Raw genomic sequence first — 15,423 nt, 5'->3', positions numbered from 1 at the left:
TTCCTCATTTTACTGATCTTGGAAGGATGGAAGTCTGAGTCAACCTTGAGCCGGTGGGAATCGAAATCTGAGAGTCAGGAGAATTAGCCTGATATTCTGCTTTCTAACCACTGTGCCACCACAGCTTATGGATGGTGCTTTATATCTCCCATTCCATTGTTTTAGAATTACTAGTACATTCCCAATCTCCAACATAGGAAAGTTCATAGTTACTGCAATAGATGAAAATCTGTTAGCGTTCCCCAATTGTTTTTGCTCAGGCAACCAGATCTAGCAGATCTAGTTCACCAGGTTTCCCCTATTAAAAAATGTCATCTTGTTGGACCCCAGACTCATGCCTTTTTAACAACAGAAGCTCCATTTGAAACATCATTTCCCTGGAAATCTACAGTATCCTGACCTTCGTAGTCTTTCATTGGGCCAAGTGGCTAGATGAGCTCTCCTGTTGTCAACATGAGCTTTCTTGATTCATACAAGACTGTCAAATGAGTAGGGTTATTCTTTATCCTTGTACACTGGGGTTATACATTGTTTGTTTTTCCTCTGTGTTTTTAATCCTGGTAAGCTGCCCCGTTGCTTGTGTGATAGGTGGCTGTATCAATCACATAAACAAGTACTTCCATTTTAATCCAACAGACTAAAGCTGTATATCACACAACAAGTATAGCCAATCAAGTCAGACGACAATCTTAACAGTATTATAAGAAACAACATTGGTTGAAACATAATTTCTTAGGCTGTATCACCTAGCTGTGAAATGGAGATACTGGGAAACAAGATAAGCATTTCATTGTTCCCGTTGCAAAGTTCCAAGGATGATATACAGAACAGAAATTCCATCATATTTAATTTAAAGTTACTCAGTAAAATGCCACATGAAAGGCTCCACTCAGGAGAGCAGCACAATGCATTTTCTGATATCAGATGTATTATCTAAGGACTGCAAAGCAGTGTGCCAAGATAAATTACACCTTGCACTATTCTGCCATCAGAGGTAGATAGCTGTTTTGATTTAAACTTAGGACAGGATGAGCCAGAGGTGGCAACAGCACAAGGATATGATGGTAACATTTCAGCATTTGGAACTGCACGTTTCATCTGATTAACCTTATTATTGATATTTTATCCTTCTTAATCAAATAGCTGTTCTGGATTTTAATTTCTCTCTGCAAAGTCTTGACTGAAACTGGCAAAGAGCCCTGACTGGAAGCTGCAGAAATTCTGAGGAGGAGGAAAGACTATGGGATTGACCTCATATTTTACAGATTTTCAGGACAGCAGGCAATAAAATTGTTCTTTGATGAAAACCACAGCTTTGTCTTAAGTGAAGAATATTCAGCCTGTTCCTACAAGATACACAGCTCAATACATAAGTTTTGCTGCAATTTTTTTTCTGAGAACATTAATTTAGCTTGCTTTGTCAAACAAACAGTCTTTATAATAACTGCCTCATCCTTTTTGGTGTGTTGTTTTTCCATCCCAATGACCTTTTTGTTAAATTTGGCATCAAAGGATGAGGGGAGCTTCATGATTATCCGTATTTACCAGGTAGCGTCAAGGAAAGCTTTATTTTCAAGGAAAGCTTTATTTTCAAGACCTAAATGAGCTTGACTCTTCACAGAGTGAAAGATACTTCAATTCAGGAATTATCTTTTCCAGAATATGCAAAAGCAGCAATTATCATACAAACAAGAGTAATGAAAGCAATATAATCTTCACAATATTGAAAAAAAATATGGAGGTGTTAGCAGCATATGGTTGGGAAAAAAATAAAAATGGTGATGATGACATTGTAATCCAAGTTCTGCCTTGCTTGATTGCACCATTGTGGTGATTTCGCTAAAGAGATTTTTGAAAACATCTTTGTAGTTAAACCAAAAGTTCCGAAAAACAAGAATTAGTAAAAATGATAGTAAAAATGGTCTTGGTCAGTGGTGGGATTCACATTTTTTTACTACCGGTTCTGTAGGAGTAACTTGGTGGGCGTGGCAGGGGAAGGATACTGTAAAATCTCCAGTCAGAGGTGGTATTTGCCGGTTCTCAGAACTACTCAAAATTTCCACTACCAGTTCTCCAGAACTGGTCAGAACCTGCTGAATACTACCTCAGGTCTTGGTGCTATCTGTAACAGGAAAAGAAATTGAAATGGCAGTTGCAGCAATGTGTTTGAGGCTTTGTCTGTAGAGAGAAAGTAGGGTTTTGATCACATTGCCACAACCATCTGGAGTTTCGGTTTTTGTTTTTAATTATGACTTGTAAACATTCCTTGAACTGTTGACAAGGTTGAAACATTCAATCACATTTGGTGGCAATGTGATATAACAGTTTCAGATTCGGAGAAGAAAGATTTTGGTGAGCTTAGTGATGGATAACTGAACAATGGCAATGCACCAAGGGAGAGGAGGTGGGATCATATTGCCCTAGATGTAGGCAAAAAGGGGGTGCTGCCAAAGACCACCAGGACAGAGTAATAGCTCTGGTTTGTGTCATTGCTACCAGCAATCAGTTGTTTGGTGATGGGTATTTCTGGGTCTTTTGTGCAATGCAGGGAGTAGGGGCAACCACATGTCAAATATGCTAGATACACCATTGATGAACAAAAGTTAGATTTACTACCTGTGTTTGAGAATCAGAACAAAAATTAAAAGTAAAACAAAAAAAATGATGATATCTTGATGGTTAAGTGACATGATAAGATCTGCCCATAGCATTGCTGGAAAAAGTTTCTGATAAAATCCATATTTAATTATTGAATATTGAAAGAGAAATGCAGAAATTGCAGATACTGCTGTTGAGTTCATCTAGTAGTCACATTATTATATGAGTCAGACTTCAGTTAATCTCTGTTAACATCATCCAAATAGTTATGTATCAAAATGGAATTTCAAAAGGAAAGACCGAGCCAAGGTTTTAATTTGAACATTAACAAAGGGGTTCTGGAATTTTACTAAATTAAAATTAAAATTTTACTAATCTAAATTAAATTAATTAAGTTGATCTGAAAAGTTTATTTTAAATTTGAGTACCTAGCCCTTCATCAAACAGGTGAATCCAAGATGATTCACAACAGTATTCTATACAGGTAGTCCTCGATTTACAACAATTCGTTTAGTGACCCTCCAAGATTACAACAGCTCTGAAAAAAGTGACTTATGACCATTCTTCAGTTAAAATCTATGCAGCATCCCCATGATCATGAGATCAAAATTCAGATGCTTGGCCACTGGTTCACATTTATGACCATTGCTGTGTTCCAGGGTCTTTTGATCACCTTCACACAAGCAAAGTCAATGAGGAAGCCACGTTCATTTAACAGTTGGGTAACTAATTTATCAACCGCAGTGATTCATTTAACAACTGTGGCAAGAAAGGTTGTAAAATGGGGCAAAACTCACTTAACAAATGTCTCATTTAACAACAGATATTTTGGGCTCAATTGTGGTCGTAAGTCGAGGACTACCTGTATTAGAGAGTGAAGCATGCCCAAAGCCTGAGCCTTTTACATCCATGTGATGCATGCTTTTTTTTTTGACTCCACCTCCCTCAGGAGGCTACTCCTCTGCCATCAATTCATTTCTGACCTAAATGTTGGTATATATGTTTAATTCCTGTATGGGAAAAATATAGTAATTTGGTTGAAGTATGACATGCTGTCTTGATGCCTCTGGGTTATGTTTTGCAGCTGATATATTGCCCTTTGCTTTGTTGCAGTTACAAATGACAAATTATCTTTAAATCTATGGTTTTCAGCACACAACACGCAGATGTTACTTACTATTTCCACTATGCAAAAAATTTCCTCCACAACCCACAGGGTTACAGATCTCTCAAACACAGCGGTCACAATGCTTGCCTTTATTTTTTTCAACAGCAATTATTATAGAAAATGCCATGTTGCTGTTAGATCTTTTTCTCTCGTTTATATTTTTGAAATGATTTTTGTTCCATTAAAATATCCAACTAGGGTAACCTGAAATTTAGAAGATGGTTCATTCTACATGTACAACTGTTATCCAGGACATATTATCTTCCAAAAGAATCCATTCACATAATCCACTGGGATTGATTAACATTAATTGGTGAATTATTAAGAGATACTAAACATGTTCTAAGCTTCCTGTAAAATGGTTTGATTGTATTAAGAAATAAAGAGAACAAATTCGTGTTAAAAAATAGTTTGAGATAAATTTTCTGGTGCTCTATTGTAGCAAAATTTAGATCTCAGGCATTAATTTCTATACAGTACCAACTAAACACCACCAATATTTATGGTCTTGCATATGATACTGATATATTTTCTTATAAAACTGTTTTTTAAAAAACAGCTATACCTTATTTTAAACTTTCACTTCAATGTTTGATTGCGGGAATATGATCAAGTAGAAATTATTAGATGTAGCAGTCAAATCACTATCAATCAATCAAGGAAGCAAGCAAGAAATTAAGCATTTGGTTTTTAGGAAATGGTCTTTCATTTAGTCTTTCTTTTCAGTGAAACACCTTTTTTCCTTCTTTGAAAAAAATGGTAAATCAAATGGAAGTCTTTGAACATGACCTTAATTCTACATTAGAGAAGTTAAAAAACATACAAATGTTGGAAATGATGTTTATTGTGCTAGGAAATAAGGTTCAAAGTAATAATTTTAAAATATTATTTATGTAAAGCAAGGCATTCAACTATGTAACCTTGAAAGACAGAATGTGATTGGATGAAGAGACATGTCTTTAATCTCTTATCTTTCAAGAGAAGGAATCAATAAAAAATGAAGGATAGGATTACTTGACTTGAAATCTTAAGCATAGTCAAACAATCCTACTGTTTTTTTTAAAGAACTATATAACAGGCTAAACATCTCAGACTTTTTTTCCTGCCACAATTTGTTCATTCTCAAATTTCTCTAGAAACATTTGACTATTGCTGATGTCTCCATGGATCTCTAGCACTTGAGAAGCTGGCTGGAGTGCAGCACCCATTCTTTTATCTCAAGATTGGGTCATTGCCCTAAAGTGGGTGTTGGCAACCTGAGGCAGCTCTTTCATCTCTCTGCTGCAGCTCCCTGTGGCCCTGTCGCAGCAGAGGGATGAAATAGCTGTCACCCTGTCGCCATGGCAGTGGCAATGGGTGGAGCCTTAGTGCAGGAGTGAAGCGCCCCTGTACTTGCCTTTGTGCAACAATAGGATTCGTCCTTTGTTGTGGTATATTTGCTGTTGCCACCAGCAAAGAGGGCTGGGACAGGACGGGGCAGATCTTACTGGGTGGGGGCCATCCCACAAGCTTGGCCTTCCTCCTCCCTCATCGGCGGAGCCAAGAGAAAGAAGGGAGTGGTGTGGGGAAGCACTCCTCTCCCCTGGCCCAGCATCGAGCACAAAATCCCAGCGGGGGTGGTGTGGGTGGCTGGCCCAGCAGAAGCACCCCCATTGATGAGTCAGATGGTGGAGAGGCCTGGTCCGGCTCTCGCAGCTGCCCCACTGTTCGGCACCTTCAACACGAGCTGCCGCCTTTGAAATGTGCCGTGCCTTTGATGAAGGCAGGCAGTGATGGTGCTGGAGGGTCAGAAGGCACACTCTGGTGCCCCAATGTGCGTTTCCAGTGCGTGCTCCTCTGTCCCGAAGTGGGATTGAGTGGAAGGTAGAAGGAAGCAGGCCCGGATGGCTTTTGGTGTGAGGCAGGGGAAAGACCCAATACCCAACACCCCATCCATGGCCTGCCCACTGCTCTCACTGTGCCTTGTGCAGCACAGTGAAAGTGCATTTCACAATGGGGAAGACTGGGTCACCTCCTCCTGGAGCCCATTATGAGGTACAGCCACAATGTGACCCTGCCCCACTCGCCCCTGGCAGCTATCTTGAGGTGGACAGCAGGTTGCGCATCCAGCACCAAGGCCAGAATTAGCCATCCTTTTCCTGCTGCAGCAATGAGAGGCAGTGAGAGACAGATTTGGCTCGGTTTGGCTTCGACTGCTCCCCTCTCTCCACCTTTGCCCAGTTTTGCAAGGATTCAGTGGACGCCGCCTTGGTGATAGGGGGGTTGTCCCATACCTTGCCTGACAAGCATCTTCGGGGGCGGCTGGGGACTACATTTTCTGGCCATTTTGGACCGAGTTGCAGGATGTGTGCCTGCGTGAGTGTGCTGCTGCTTGGGATGATGCTTGTCTGAAGTGTGTGCGGAGATCTAAGGTGGCAACCTCATGGCACTATGATGTAACAGCCTGACAGTCACTCTTTTTACAATGCAAGGTTTATTTTTGTATCTTTCCAGAGACAGAGAACGTGGCCAAATTTCCTTACAGTTATTCCCTGGGTGTGTGGGTTGGAAAGTGGGGGTGGAGAGTCGGGGAGAGGGAGGGAGGGGGAGAGAGAGAAGAAGAAAGACAGAAAGAAAAAGAGAGAGAAAAACACAGACATAGAGAGATGAGAGGGAGATGGAAAGATGAGAGAAAGAAAGAGACAGATGGGAGAGATACTTGTTTCCCATAGAAAATACCAGGAGCCACAAAACTGGGTAGGCGTGGCTGGTGGAGTGTCATGTGACTGGGTGGGAGTCAGTGACATCAAGTTGTCCATGCCCACCCAGATTTTGTGGTTCCTGGTGTTTTGTTTTGTTTTCTTTTATTATTTAAATTTTTATTTTTAATACAAACAATCCATCATCCATTAAACAGTGTGTCATCTGGGTACAAATAACTTGTGCAATAATTAAAATTTCCAACCATAATCATTTACATTAGTATTAATTCTCTACTCTTAGCTTATTACTAATATACTTAATATATCTAATTGTTATAACAATCCAATCCAGTGTTTTGTTTTCTGTGGGAAATGGGTCCAAATGGCTCTGAGTGTTTAAGGTTGCAGACCCCTGCCCTAAAGAAACCACACTTCTTTCCACAATCACATTATTAAAACATATTTATTAATACAAGCTCAAACATTGCAAAAATATATATTCACATAATTACAATTTACAATTAGCTACTTCATTACTTTCTTACATCTGTCTGTAACATCATAATGCTAGAACAGCATTTCCATGGAGATATTTACTATACATTTTTCGGATTGATCTCTCCTATTATTAAGCTGAGAACTGTGCAAAATTTCCTTTTCTTAGTAGATAATCCAATACAAGAAATTTAATATTTAATATGTCATTTTAGTTCTCATGACTTTTGGAAAAGCCACTCCAGGTGATGTGTCCTCTGTTAACATGGTGTCTATCAAGAGCTGAGAAGCTGTACAAGTGTTTCCAGGCACTTTATGTGGTATGTTTCTTCTTGACTTTCTTGTGGCTGTTGAAGACCTAAAAGGAAATGCATTAACTTTTAAAGTAACAGATAAATGTCTCAACTGAAAAGAGAAATAAAAGCCAAACTACTTACACTGTCATATTGTTGTGAATAGTTACAATTCTGATATTCCATTATTTAGTCATAGTAAATTACAATACATTTTTCATCAAAATCTGGCAGCTGAGTTTGAACCTGATCTAGGAATGCCTACAATGACTAGCAATGCCTCTCCAGAGTTTCTTTTTTTTTTTTTTTTTTAAAACAAGTTTTATTAAAAGTTTCAACAACAAACAAATCATTACATATTGAATCTTTCCCTGTCTTTCTACAATAATTTCCCCAATATTCTCATAAAACACAAACAAACACAAACAAACATAAAAAAATCTTTTAGTAAAGTACCTTGGCCCCAGTTACCTCTCTTTGCATGGACTAAAATAATAGCACATATCACTCTTCACATTTCTATCTTATTTAATCCATCTTAATTAAATCATTAAATTTGTATCTTTTGCCCATTCAATTATCCCTCTATCTCTTCTTATAATAAAAAAATTTCTCCTGAAATCACTAATCAGAGTATGATGCCTTTCTATCCTCCCCTAAGTTAGTAAAATTAACATTCAGCATAACAAATACCCAATTTGGTTCTGCTTGGTACATTCTATCCACCAAAAATGTTTAAATACATTGTATCCTCCTTTCCTTCAACTCGCCTCTCCAGAGTTTCTAACATTGGTTTTCCCAGTCCTAGCTGGTTATGCTAAAATTTAAACCGAGGTGCCACACTATTCTACAAACCTTTCTTGTTTATTCAATACATTTAGACAATGTTACAATATTTTACATAATACATAGAGCCTTACAAATCTATGTGAATGGGTGAGAAGTGCATCGGTCTTTCATACAAACAATGCCTCATTTGATATTCCCTTCTATCATTTAGAGCAGGGGTGTCCAAGCATGCAACTTTTAAGACCTGTGGACTTCAATTCCCAGAGCTGCCTGGGGAATTCTGGGACTTGAAGCCCACAAGTTTTAAAGTTGCCAAGAATGGACACCTCTGATTTAGATCATGTTGTTTCTAAACATGCCGATTATGTTACGCATAGAAGGGTACATGTTTGAAATCTATCTTTTCTAGAACATAAGTACTTTTGGCTGTCCCAGCAACTGAACATTCCAGGGTTTGTTCATAGGTTGCGAACTTTTAACTCACTATTGATTTGTATTATATTATACATTTAGTATATCAAATAGGGCACAAGTCAACATTTTAAAAAAGTGTTTATTTTTATAGAAGAGATTTAACACATGTTTAATTCTTTTTTTAAAAAATGGCAATTGTTTTTGTCCTAGAATTAAGTCTCTCTGTACATGAAAATTCTATTTTCTTCCTTGCACAGGCATTAAATTGAGTTTGTGTACAGAAGCTTTTGTACAACTCATTATGACTCAATGAGAGTGCTGCTTGTGCTAATTATATCAGGGTTTTGTTCGTTTTTGTTTTTGTTTCACTATATAGTTGTTTCACTTTGTAACTAGCTTGGACGTAAATCAAGATAATCCACAACTAGTTCTCTAGAGAAGGCTATACAAGCTGGCTTTTGAAATAATTATCTTGATATCCTATTTTTTTTCTTTTACTGAAAGAAATTTTATGGCTGAATCAAGAAATAGATGTGAAAATAAATCAAGAGTGTCTCAGAACATGAAATACTCCTAAAGGATATGCACCAACCAAATCATAATCAGGAATATCCATGGGAAAGTACAGATTTCTCTACTATAAAATGCAATGTGCTCAGGTTACATCTATTTTTTCTTTTTTTTAATTATAGACTGCATTTCTCTAAAAGTTTAATCAATATATTGTAAAGAAAAATCTCATTAAACTATGAAAACATATGTAATATTCAGCTCATCCAGAACAATTTAACATTTTTTTCTGGAAAAAACTTGGGGAAAAAAACTTGGGAAAGCTTAATTGGCTTTTTATCTAGTGAATTATCCAAAATTACTTTCCAGCTGTGCTGATATTAGCCTGGCAATTTCTTTCATTTTTACTGTCTGCCAAATAGGAGCTTCACTCACTGGCAACAGCCAGGAAGCAACCATTTTTTGTTGTTGTTATACCTGAATAATAAGTGCAGCTGGATAATCCTGATGCCTATCGCTAACAAATGCATTCTACCTACAATTTTCATTTTATTACTAACTTTGAAGATTTGCAAAAATTATAGCTAAAACTTTGCGCCTAATGATTCAACTTCCTTGCTTATTTCCCATCCCACTAACATCTTGCCTGTAGGACATACCAGTGCCATTTCCCCCAAAAAAGTAATCTCCAAATCATACATATTTCTCTTTATCCCTCTGTCCATCTATCTTCCATCCAAGCAAATAGACTTTAAAACAGGGCTGTCAAACTCGCGGCCCGGATGCATCACACGATGGCCACACCCACACCCGGTTTAGTGAAGGGGGAAAAAATTGTGATATGTCACATAATGACGCCGTGACGATGAGAGTTTGACACCCCTGCTTTAAAAAGTAGTATCCAGAAATCATAAAATGTTTAGAAGGTTGCCTTTTCCTTTGAGAATTTCCCCCTGCCTACCCGCATCCCCAAAACACCACTCATGCAATCCCAGTATTCTATTCTTGGGCAAAGTTGAAAATTGAACACATATTCACGTATCAAATGTTATTCATTTGAGATGGAAACCAAACTTGTTAATAACATACATTTCTTTTCCGACATAAAAGCTTCATCCACCCTTCTTTTTATCGATGGATTCTTCAAAGTCACTTTTGCCTGTAGCACAAAAAAGAAAAAAAAAAGAATAATTCAATGTTTGTTAATTCCCTTGTGCTGATGCTGTTCAAATTATTTCGTCTTACTCCTTCCTTGGCAGTGGGCCATGAGGCTATGACATTCAATATGATATTAAGAATGCAAAACATGAAGGTACTTCTGTAAATTGTTTGATGGAGGAGGGGTGAGTGCAGGGTAGAACAGGATAAATAACACAATAAAAAGGAAAAGTTTTTTCTTTCTTTCAAAAATAGCTGTTTGCAATACTCAGCATAACAGCATGCTCCCTATTGAATATGAATCTGCCTTACAACCAGCACAATACTCCAAAATAAGCATAGGGTGTTTTTTTTTTACTTTGTAACAAACACTGTGTTTTAAAGATAGTTTTATGCTGTGATATACCCATGTTAATTTGCCAAATGAATGTATAATGCAGAAACTTAGTGCAAAGCAAAGTTATTTTTTATGAGACGGAAAAGAAAAAAATATGATTTAATCAGACACATCCTAATGATCACCTGCATTCATAACTATAGTAACAGCTTCATAGACTATGTTCAGAACAGGAATGTAGGAATAAGAAAAATAAATACTGTCATACTGTCATACTCTAATGCAGTAGAGTTTTTTTTAACCTTGGCAACCTGAAGGTGTGCAAACTTCAACTCCCAGAGTACTCCAGACAACACTGCTGACTAGGGAATTCTGGAAGTTGATGTTCACACATCTTCAAGCTGCCAAGGTTGAGAAACACTGCTCTAATGTAAACCAGATAATGCTGAACCTGGATTTTGACATTCATTAATGAGTAATGGTTGTAGAGAGTGAGAGAAATAGAATTGTAAAGCTACAGAATAGGATAGACATCTTTCATCTAATAAAGCCTTGATGGAGCTTCAATTATCTTGAACCCACAGCCATAATCTTATTGTTATGTACTGTAGAAAGTATTTTTAAGGGAATAGTGACCTAGTGTTTTTTCCACCTTGAATGCCAGAGAAGATGTGACACTTGGTTGTTGTTGTTGTTTTTTAGCTCTGGAGTGTAACAGAACATTGACAAACATTCTTCTTTTTTATAAGAAATAGCTGAAGAAGAGACAGTAGAGATAGAAATTCCTTATGAGAGAATGAGTGGAAAACACCAAACTGGAGTGGGGAAACATGACCTGACATTCATGGAAGAAAAGAACAGCTTATTTGCAAGATTTACATTCAGAGAAAGATGGTCTGCTTTCATGCATTACATAAAGAAAAAAATCATTTTTCTGTGACCTTTTTAATAATAAACACTTGAACTTAGAAAATATAAAGAGAAAGAGAGAGACTGTCTCAAGAATTTTCCTTTTTTTAAATTTAGTTTACTTATACTGAAGAACCAAAATAATTTTAAATAGTATGTTCTTGACTGAAATAGGACCTACCATTTTTGCTGCATGCTTTCATCTGCTACAGCATTGTCTTAGATTAGTCAAGAGGTGAGAAAGGGCTAATGGCAGATACATGACATCATTAATTCATGATATATTATGAGAAACTCATCAAATCTGCAGATGACACCAGCTGACAGAAATAGCCAACACTCCAAAAGTAAGACTTAAGATACAGAAGGATCTTGACAGACTTGAACATTGAGCCCTATCTAACAAAATGAAATTTAATGGTGAAAAAAGTATGGTTCTACATTTAGGCAAGAAAAACCAAATGCACAGGTATAGTACTTGGCACAATAGTAACAATATTGAAATCCTAGTGGACAATTAAATATGAGCCACCAGTGTGCTGCAGTTGCTAAAACAGCCAACATACTCCTAGGCTGCATGAACAGGGGAACAGAATCAAGATCATGTGAACTGTTAATGTCACTTTATAATGCCTTGGAATACTGCATCTAGTTTTGGTTGCCACAATGTAAAAAAAGATGTTGAGGACTCTAGAACAAGGGTGTCAAACTCAATTTCACTGAGGGCCGCATCAGGGTTGTGTTTGACTTCAGGGACCAGGATGGGCATGGCCAAGGGAGGCATGTCCAGCTCAACCTCACTTGTGTTGGGGGTGCCTGTGGTGGTCCAAGCACTTTGCCAGCGAAAATGGGCTCCCAAGCTCTGTTTTTGGCTACAGCTGCCTCCTGCAGCCCTCTGCCAGCAAAAACGGAGCTCAGGGGGCTGCCTGAGGCCCTCTCAAACTCCGTTTTCACTGGCAGAGGCACCACAGGCCAGTCCTTCACTGTTTCCGGGACAGCCCCGTGGGCTGCCACAAAGAGCTATTCTCCAAAGCACCAGAAGGCAAGGCAAGAAATAATAGATAGAAGCTAGTCAAGGAGAGAAGCAACACAGAACTAAGGAGAAATTTAGGGTTAAATGTTAGAACAATTAATCAGTGGAACAACTTGCCTCCAGAAGTTATGAATGCTCTAACACTGGAAGTTTTTAAGAAGAGATTGGACAACCATTTATCTGAAATAGTATAGAATTTCCTGCCTGGACTAGAAGACCTCCAAGATCCCTTCCAACTCTGTTATTCTGTTATCATATGCGTATGATGCATGCCGCAATTTATGCGCTTGTTTCAGATGTTGGGATGTGACTATTTAACGGGGGATTTCTATCATATCATCACATGTGTGTCATTATTTCAACACTGCAGTTTGCTGCAGTTGCCACTGCACCTTTCCAACTCTTATATTCTTTGATTTGCTCAATGATTTCACTGATTATATTCAATGCCAATCAACTGTATTACTGACCATGTTATGAAAATGTAGGCTCGGTAGAATTGTGCTTATATGCATAGAGAGACTGATGCATTTGTGTGTACATTATTATACACGTGCGGACTAAGAGATTAGTGCCTAATTGAAAATTGCAGTACTTCTGTATGAACACATCAGAAATAAAATCCTCAAGCCTTTAAAACACTAACCTTCTGATAGTTGTGAAGCAAAGCCCAAATTGCAGATGCTCCTATTCTCCGAGCTGCAAGGCTATCACTTTCCAGACAAGCAGATAGCAACGCAACAGCTTTATCTAGGAGGAAGACAAAAGACCGCACATGTATCTAACCAAAGGCTATTATATCACAGTTTCAGCTTCTCCAATGCATTCTTGTGAGTAATTTCTCTCTTCCTGTGATAAATATTACGCCAATGCATATAAAAGTCACTTAAGGCTTATAAAAGTCACTACAATTTCATTTCAAGAAACTTCTATACGGTAGCTTCTTCTGTTGCATCGATATTAAAAAATGATCCTGATGGGATATGTGATATGGAACATACATGGGTGTGTATGCAGTATCAGTTGGCAGTTTTTTCACTCAAGTGTGTCAGTTTCTTTAAAAAGATGCCCAGGGATATTCTATGGATCACCTTTTCCCTTTTAGATCTAGGCTGCTGCAGATCCCTATTAAATATTGTAAAAAAATCAATCTAAATGTAAGAAATAATGCCAAACTTTCAGAACTTAAGTTACTGGCTATCTTCTTGTGCTAATTATACTGTAAATATTCTATATTATACATAATCTACATTTACTATTACATTTACTATATATTGAGGGCTATGATTAAGACATTGATGAGTATTATCCCTTCTCAGTATTAAAAAAAAAGTCCTATAATTCTGCTTTCATGCAAGCTTTGTGATTATGCCTCTGGAAATTACCTTCTATTGTACTTGAGTTCTTATTATGATTTTGTTCAGAACATCAATTAGATTGACCTTCAGTATCTTTAAAAGATATTGTAACTGAATAATAAAACTTTTCCTTTCTTGGCCAGCACCGTACATTTTTCCATCCACTGTCTTTATTTATAGGTCTTTTCTCCCTCCTTCTCACCTTCAACATAGCTGAGTGATGAAAATCTTGTGTGGTAGTCTACCAGAATAGTCAGATAAAGAAAATCTAGGATTATCTGATTCTAAAACTGAATCTTCTATAGTCACTGAAAGAACAATGTTCACAATAATATTTGAACTCTTTACTCTAGCATAATACCGTAGTTCTGAGCCTGAAATTATATACTAGGGTTATTTTATAAGCTCCAGCTTTCTCCCAATACTCCTGACTAGTTGCAATCTCATCCTGTATGTTTAAAAGGCCCTTAATTGGGAAGAATGGCTTAAAGACAGACAATAGGTATTTACCATTTGCTAGTATCTTGGGTTTGTTGGCTGGACTAAAGCAGATATTGTGCAGAATCAGAAGGATCATGTCTGGGTTGTTTCTGTGTTTATATTTGGCCATCTCTATAAGTTGATCCAAGCCACCATTCAATTTCATGATCATTTGCTGTCCATCTTCTCCAAATGATAAATTCAGTAAGAGTTTTATCCAAGCAATAGCCAGCATGCTGAGGCTTTTATTTCCTCCTTTTGGCAATGATAGCGACAAAAAATTCTGCAGAAAATTGTTCTAAAGTAGGAGAGAAAAAGATGGTTATTAAGAAATTATTTTTCTTAAAAATTATTTTTCACAATCCATTGACAAAACATGTTACTCCCTACCTCGGGAAATATTGAGTAATCAATAAAGGAAAATATTTGTAGCTCAGGGCTGAAATGCAATGTCCTTGGTGCTCTCTGAGTTTGATAGTTTTCCTGCAGATGTTTCATTTCCCAAACTGGATAACATCAGTTCGGGTAATGAAATGTCTGAAGAAAACAACCAAGCTCAGAGAGTACCAAGCACCCTTCAATATTGAATAAGACATTCCACTAGAACAGGAGTGTCAAACTCACATTGTCACAGTGGTGTCACATGACATATTGGGATTTTTTTTCCCCCTTTGCTAAACCGGGCATGGGTGTGACCAGGGCATGACGCATCCGGCCCATTGGCCAGGAGTTTGACAGCACTAGAAATTTTGTTACATTTGAATAAATTAGCTCCTTTTGTTCTGAGTTATCCTAACTGTAGCATGTTTTGAGATGAGGAACTTCTGGTGCTCTAGGTGTTGCTAAACTGGATTTTCCAAAAACCTGGCTAGTTGCTGTCAATGGATATTGGGAACTGTGGTTCAGTAACATCTGAGGAAAATTAAGTCAAGTAACAAAACTTGAAAATGCACTGCTTTTTCTCAGTAATTTAAATGATGCCATTTATAAAATGAAAATAAATTCTCTTCTACTATCACTGTAGAGTAATCAATAAAATATAATTATAATTATTTATAAAGTTGTATACAAAATACATTGTCACTCGTATTTTAATAATATCTGTTGCTTCTATGAAAACAAAACAAAACAAAAGTCAGGAGTTAAAGAATCATAAATAGGATGTAAAAACAATTTGAGATTTTTTCTTCTTCAAAATAT

General features: G+C 37.3%; 1 protein-coding gene across 7 annotated transcripts in view; it reads right to left on the bottom strand.

Moving 5' to 3' along the window:
* Positions 1–6,891: 6,891 nt before the first annotated feature.
* The window catches only part of RTTN (rotatin), a 99,466-nt gene continuing 90,934 nt past the window's right edge, over positions 6,892–15,423 (bottom strand). For all 7 annotated transcript variants that reach the window (XM_087961470.1, XM_087961472.1, XM_087961471.1 and 4 more), the window contains 4 exons: positions 14,254–14,521; positions 13,032–13,135; positions 10,038–10,107; positions 6,892–7,300 (listed from right to left, as the gene is read on the bottom strand). In XM_087961470.1, coding sequence (XP_087817596.1) covers positions 7,218–7,300; positions 10,038–10,107; positions 13,032–13,135; positions 14,254–14,521 — 525 coding nt within the window. In that variant the 3' untranslated portion in view covers positions 6,892–7,217. The remainder of the gene's footprint in view (positions 7,301–10,037; positions 10,108–13,031; positions 13,136–14,253; positions 14,522–15,423) is intronic.

This window comes from Notechis scutatus, chromosome 3 (genome assembly GCF_049901735.1).
Source record: "Notechis scutatus isolate UNSWTSFEM ecotype Mainland chromosome 3, rNotScu1.2, whole genome shotgun sequence".
NCBI lineage: Eukaryota > Metazoa > Chordata > Lepidosauria > Squamata > Elapidae > Notechis > Notechis scutatus.
The sequence above is the reverse complement of the archived record's forward strand: the minus strand, read 5'-3'. Positions and strand labels throughout refer to the sequence as shown.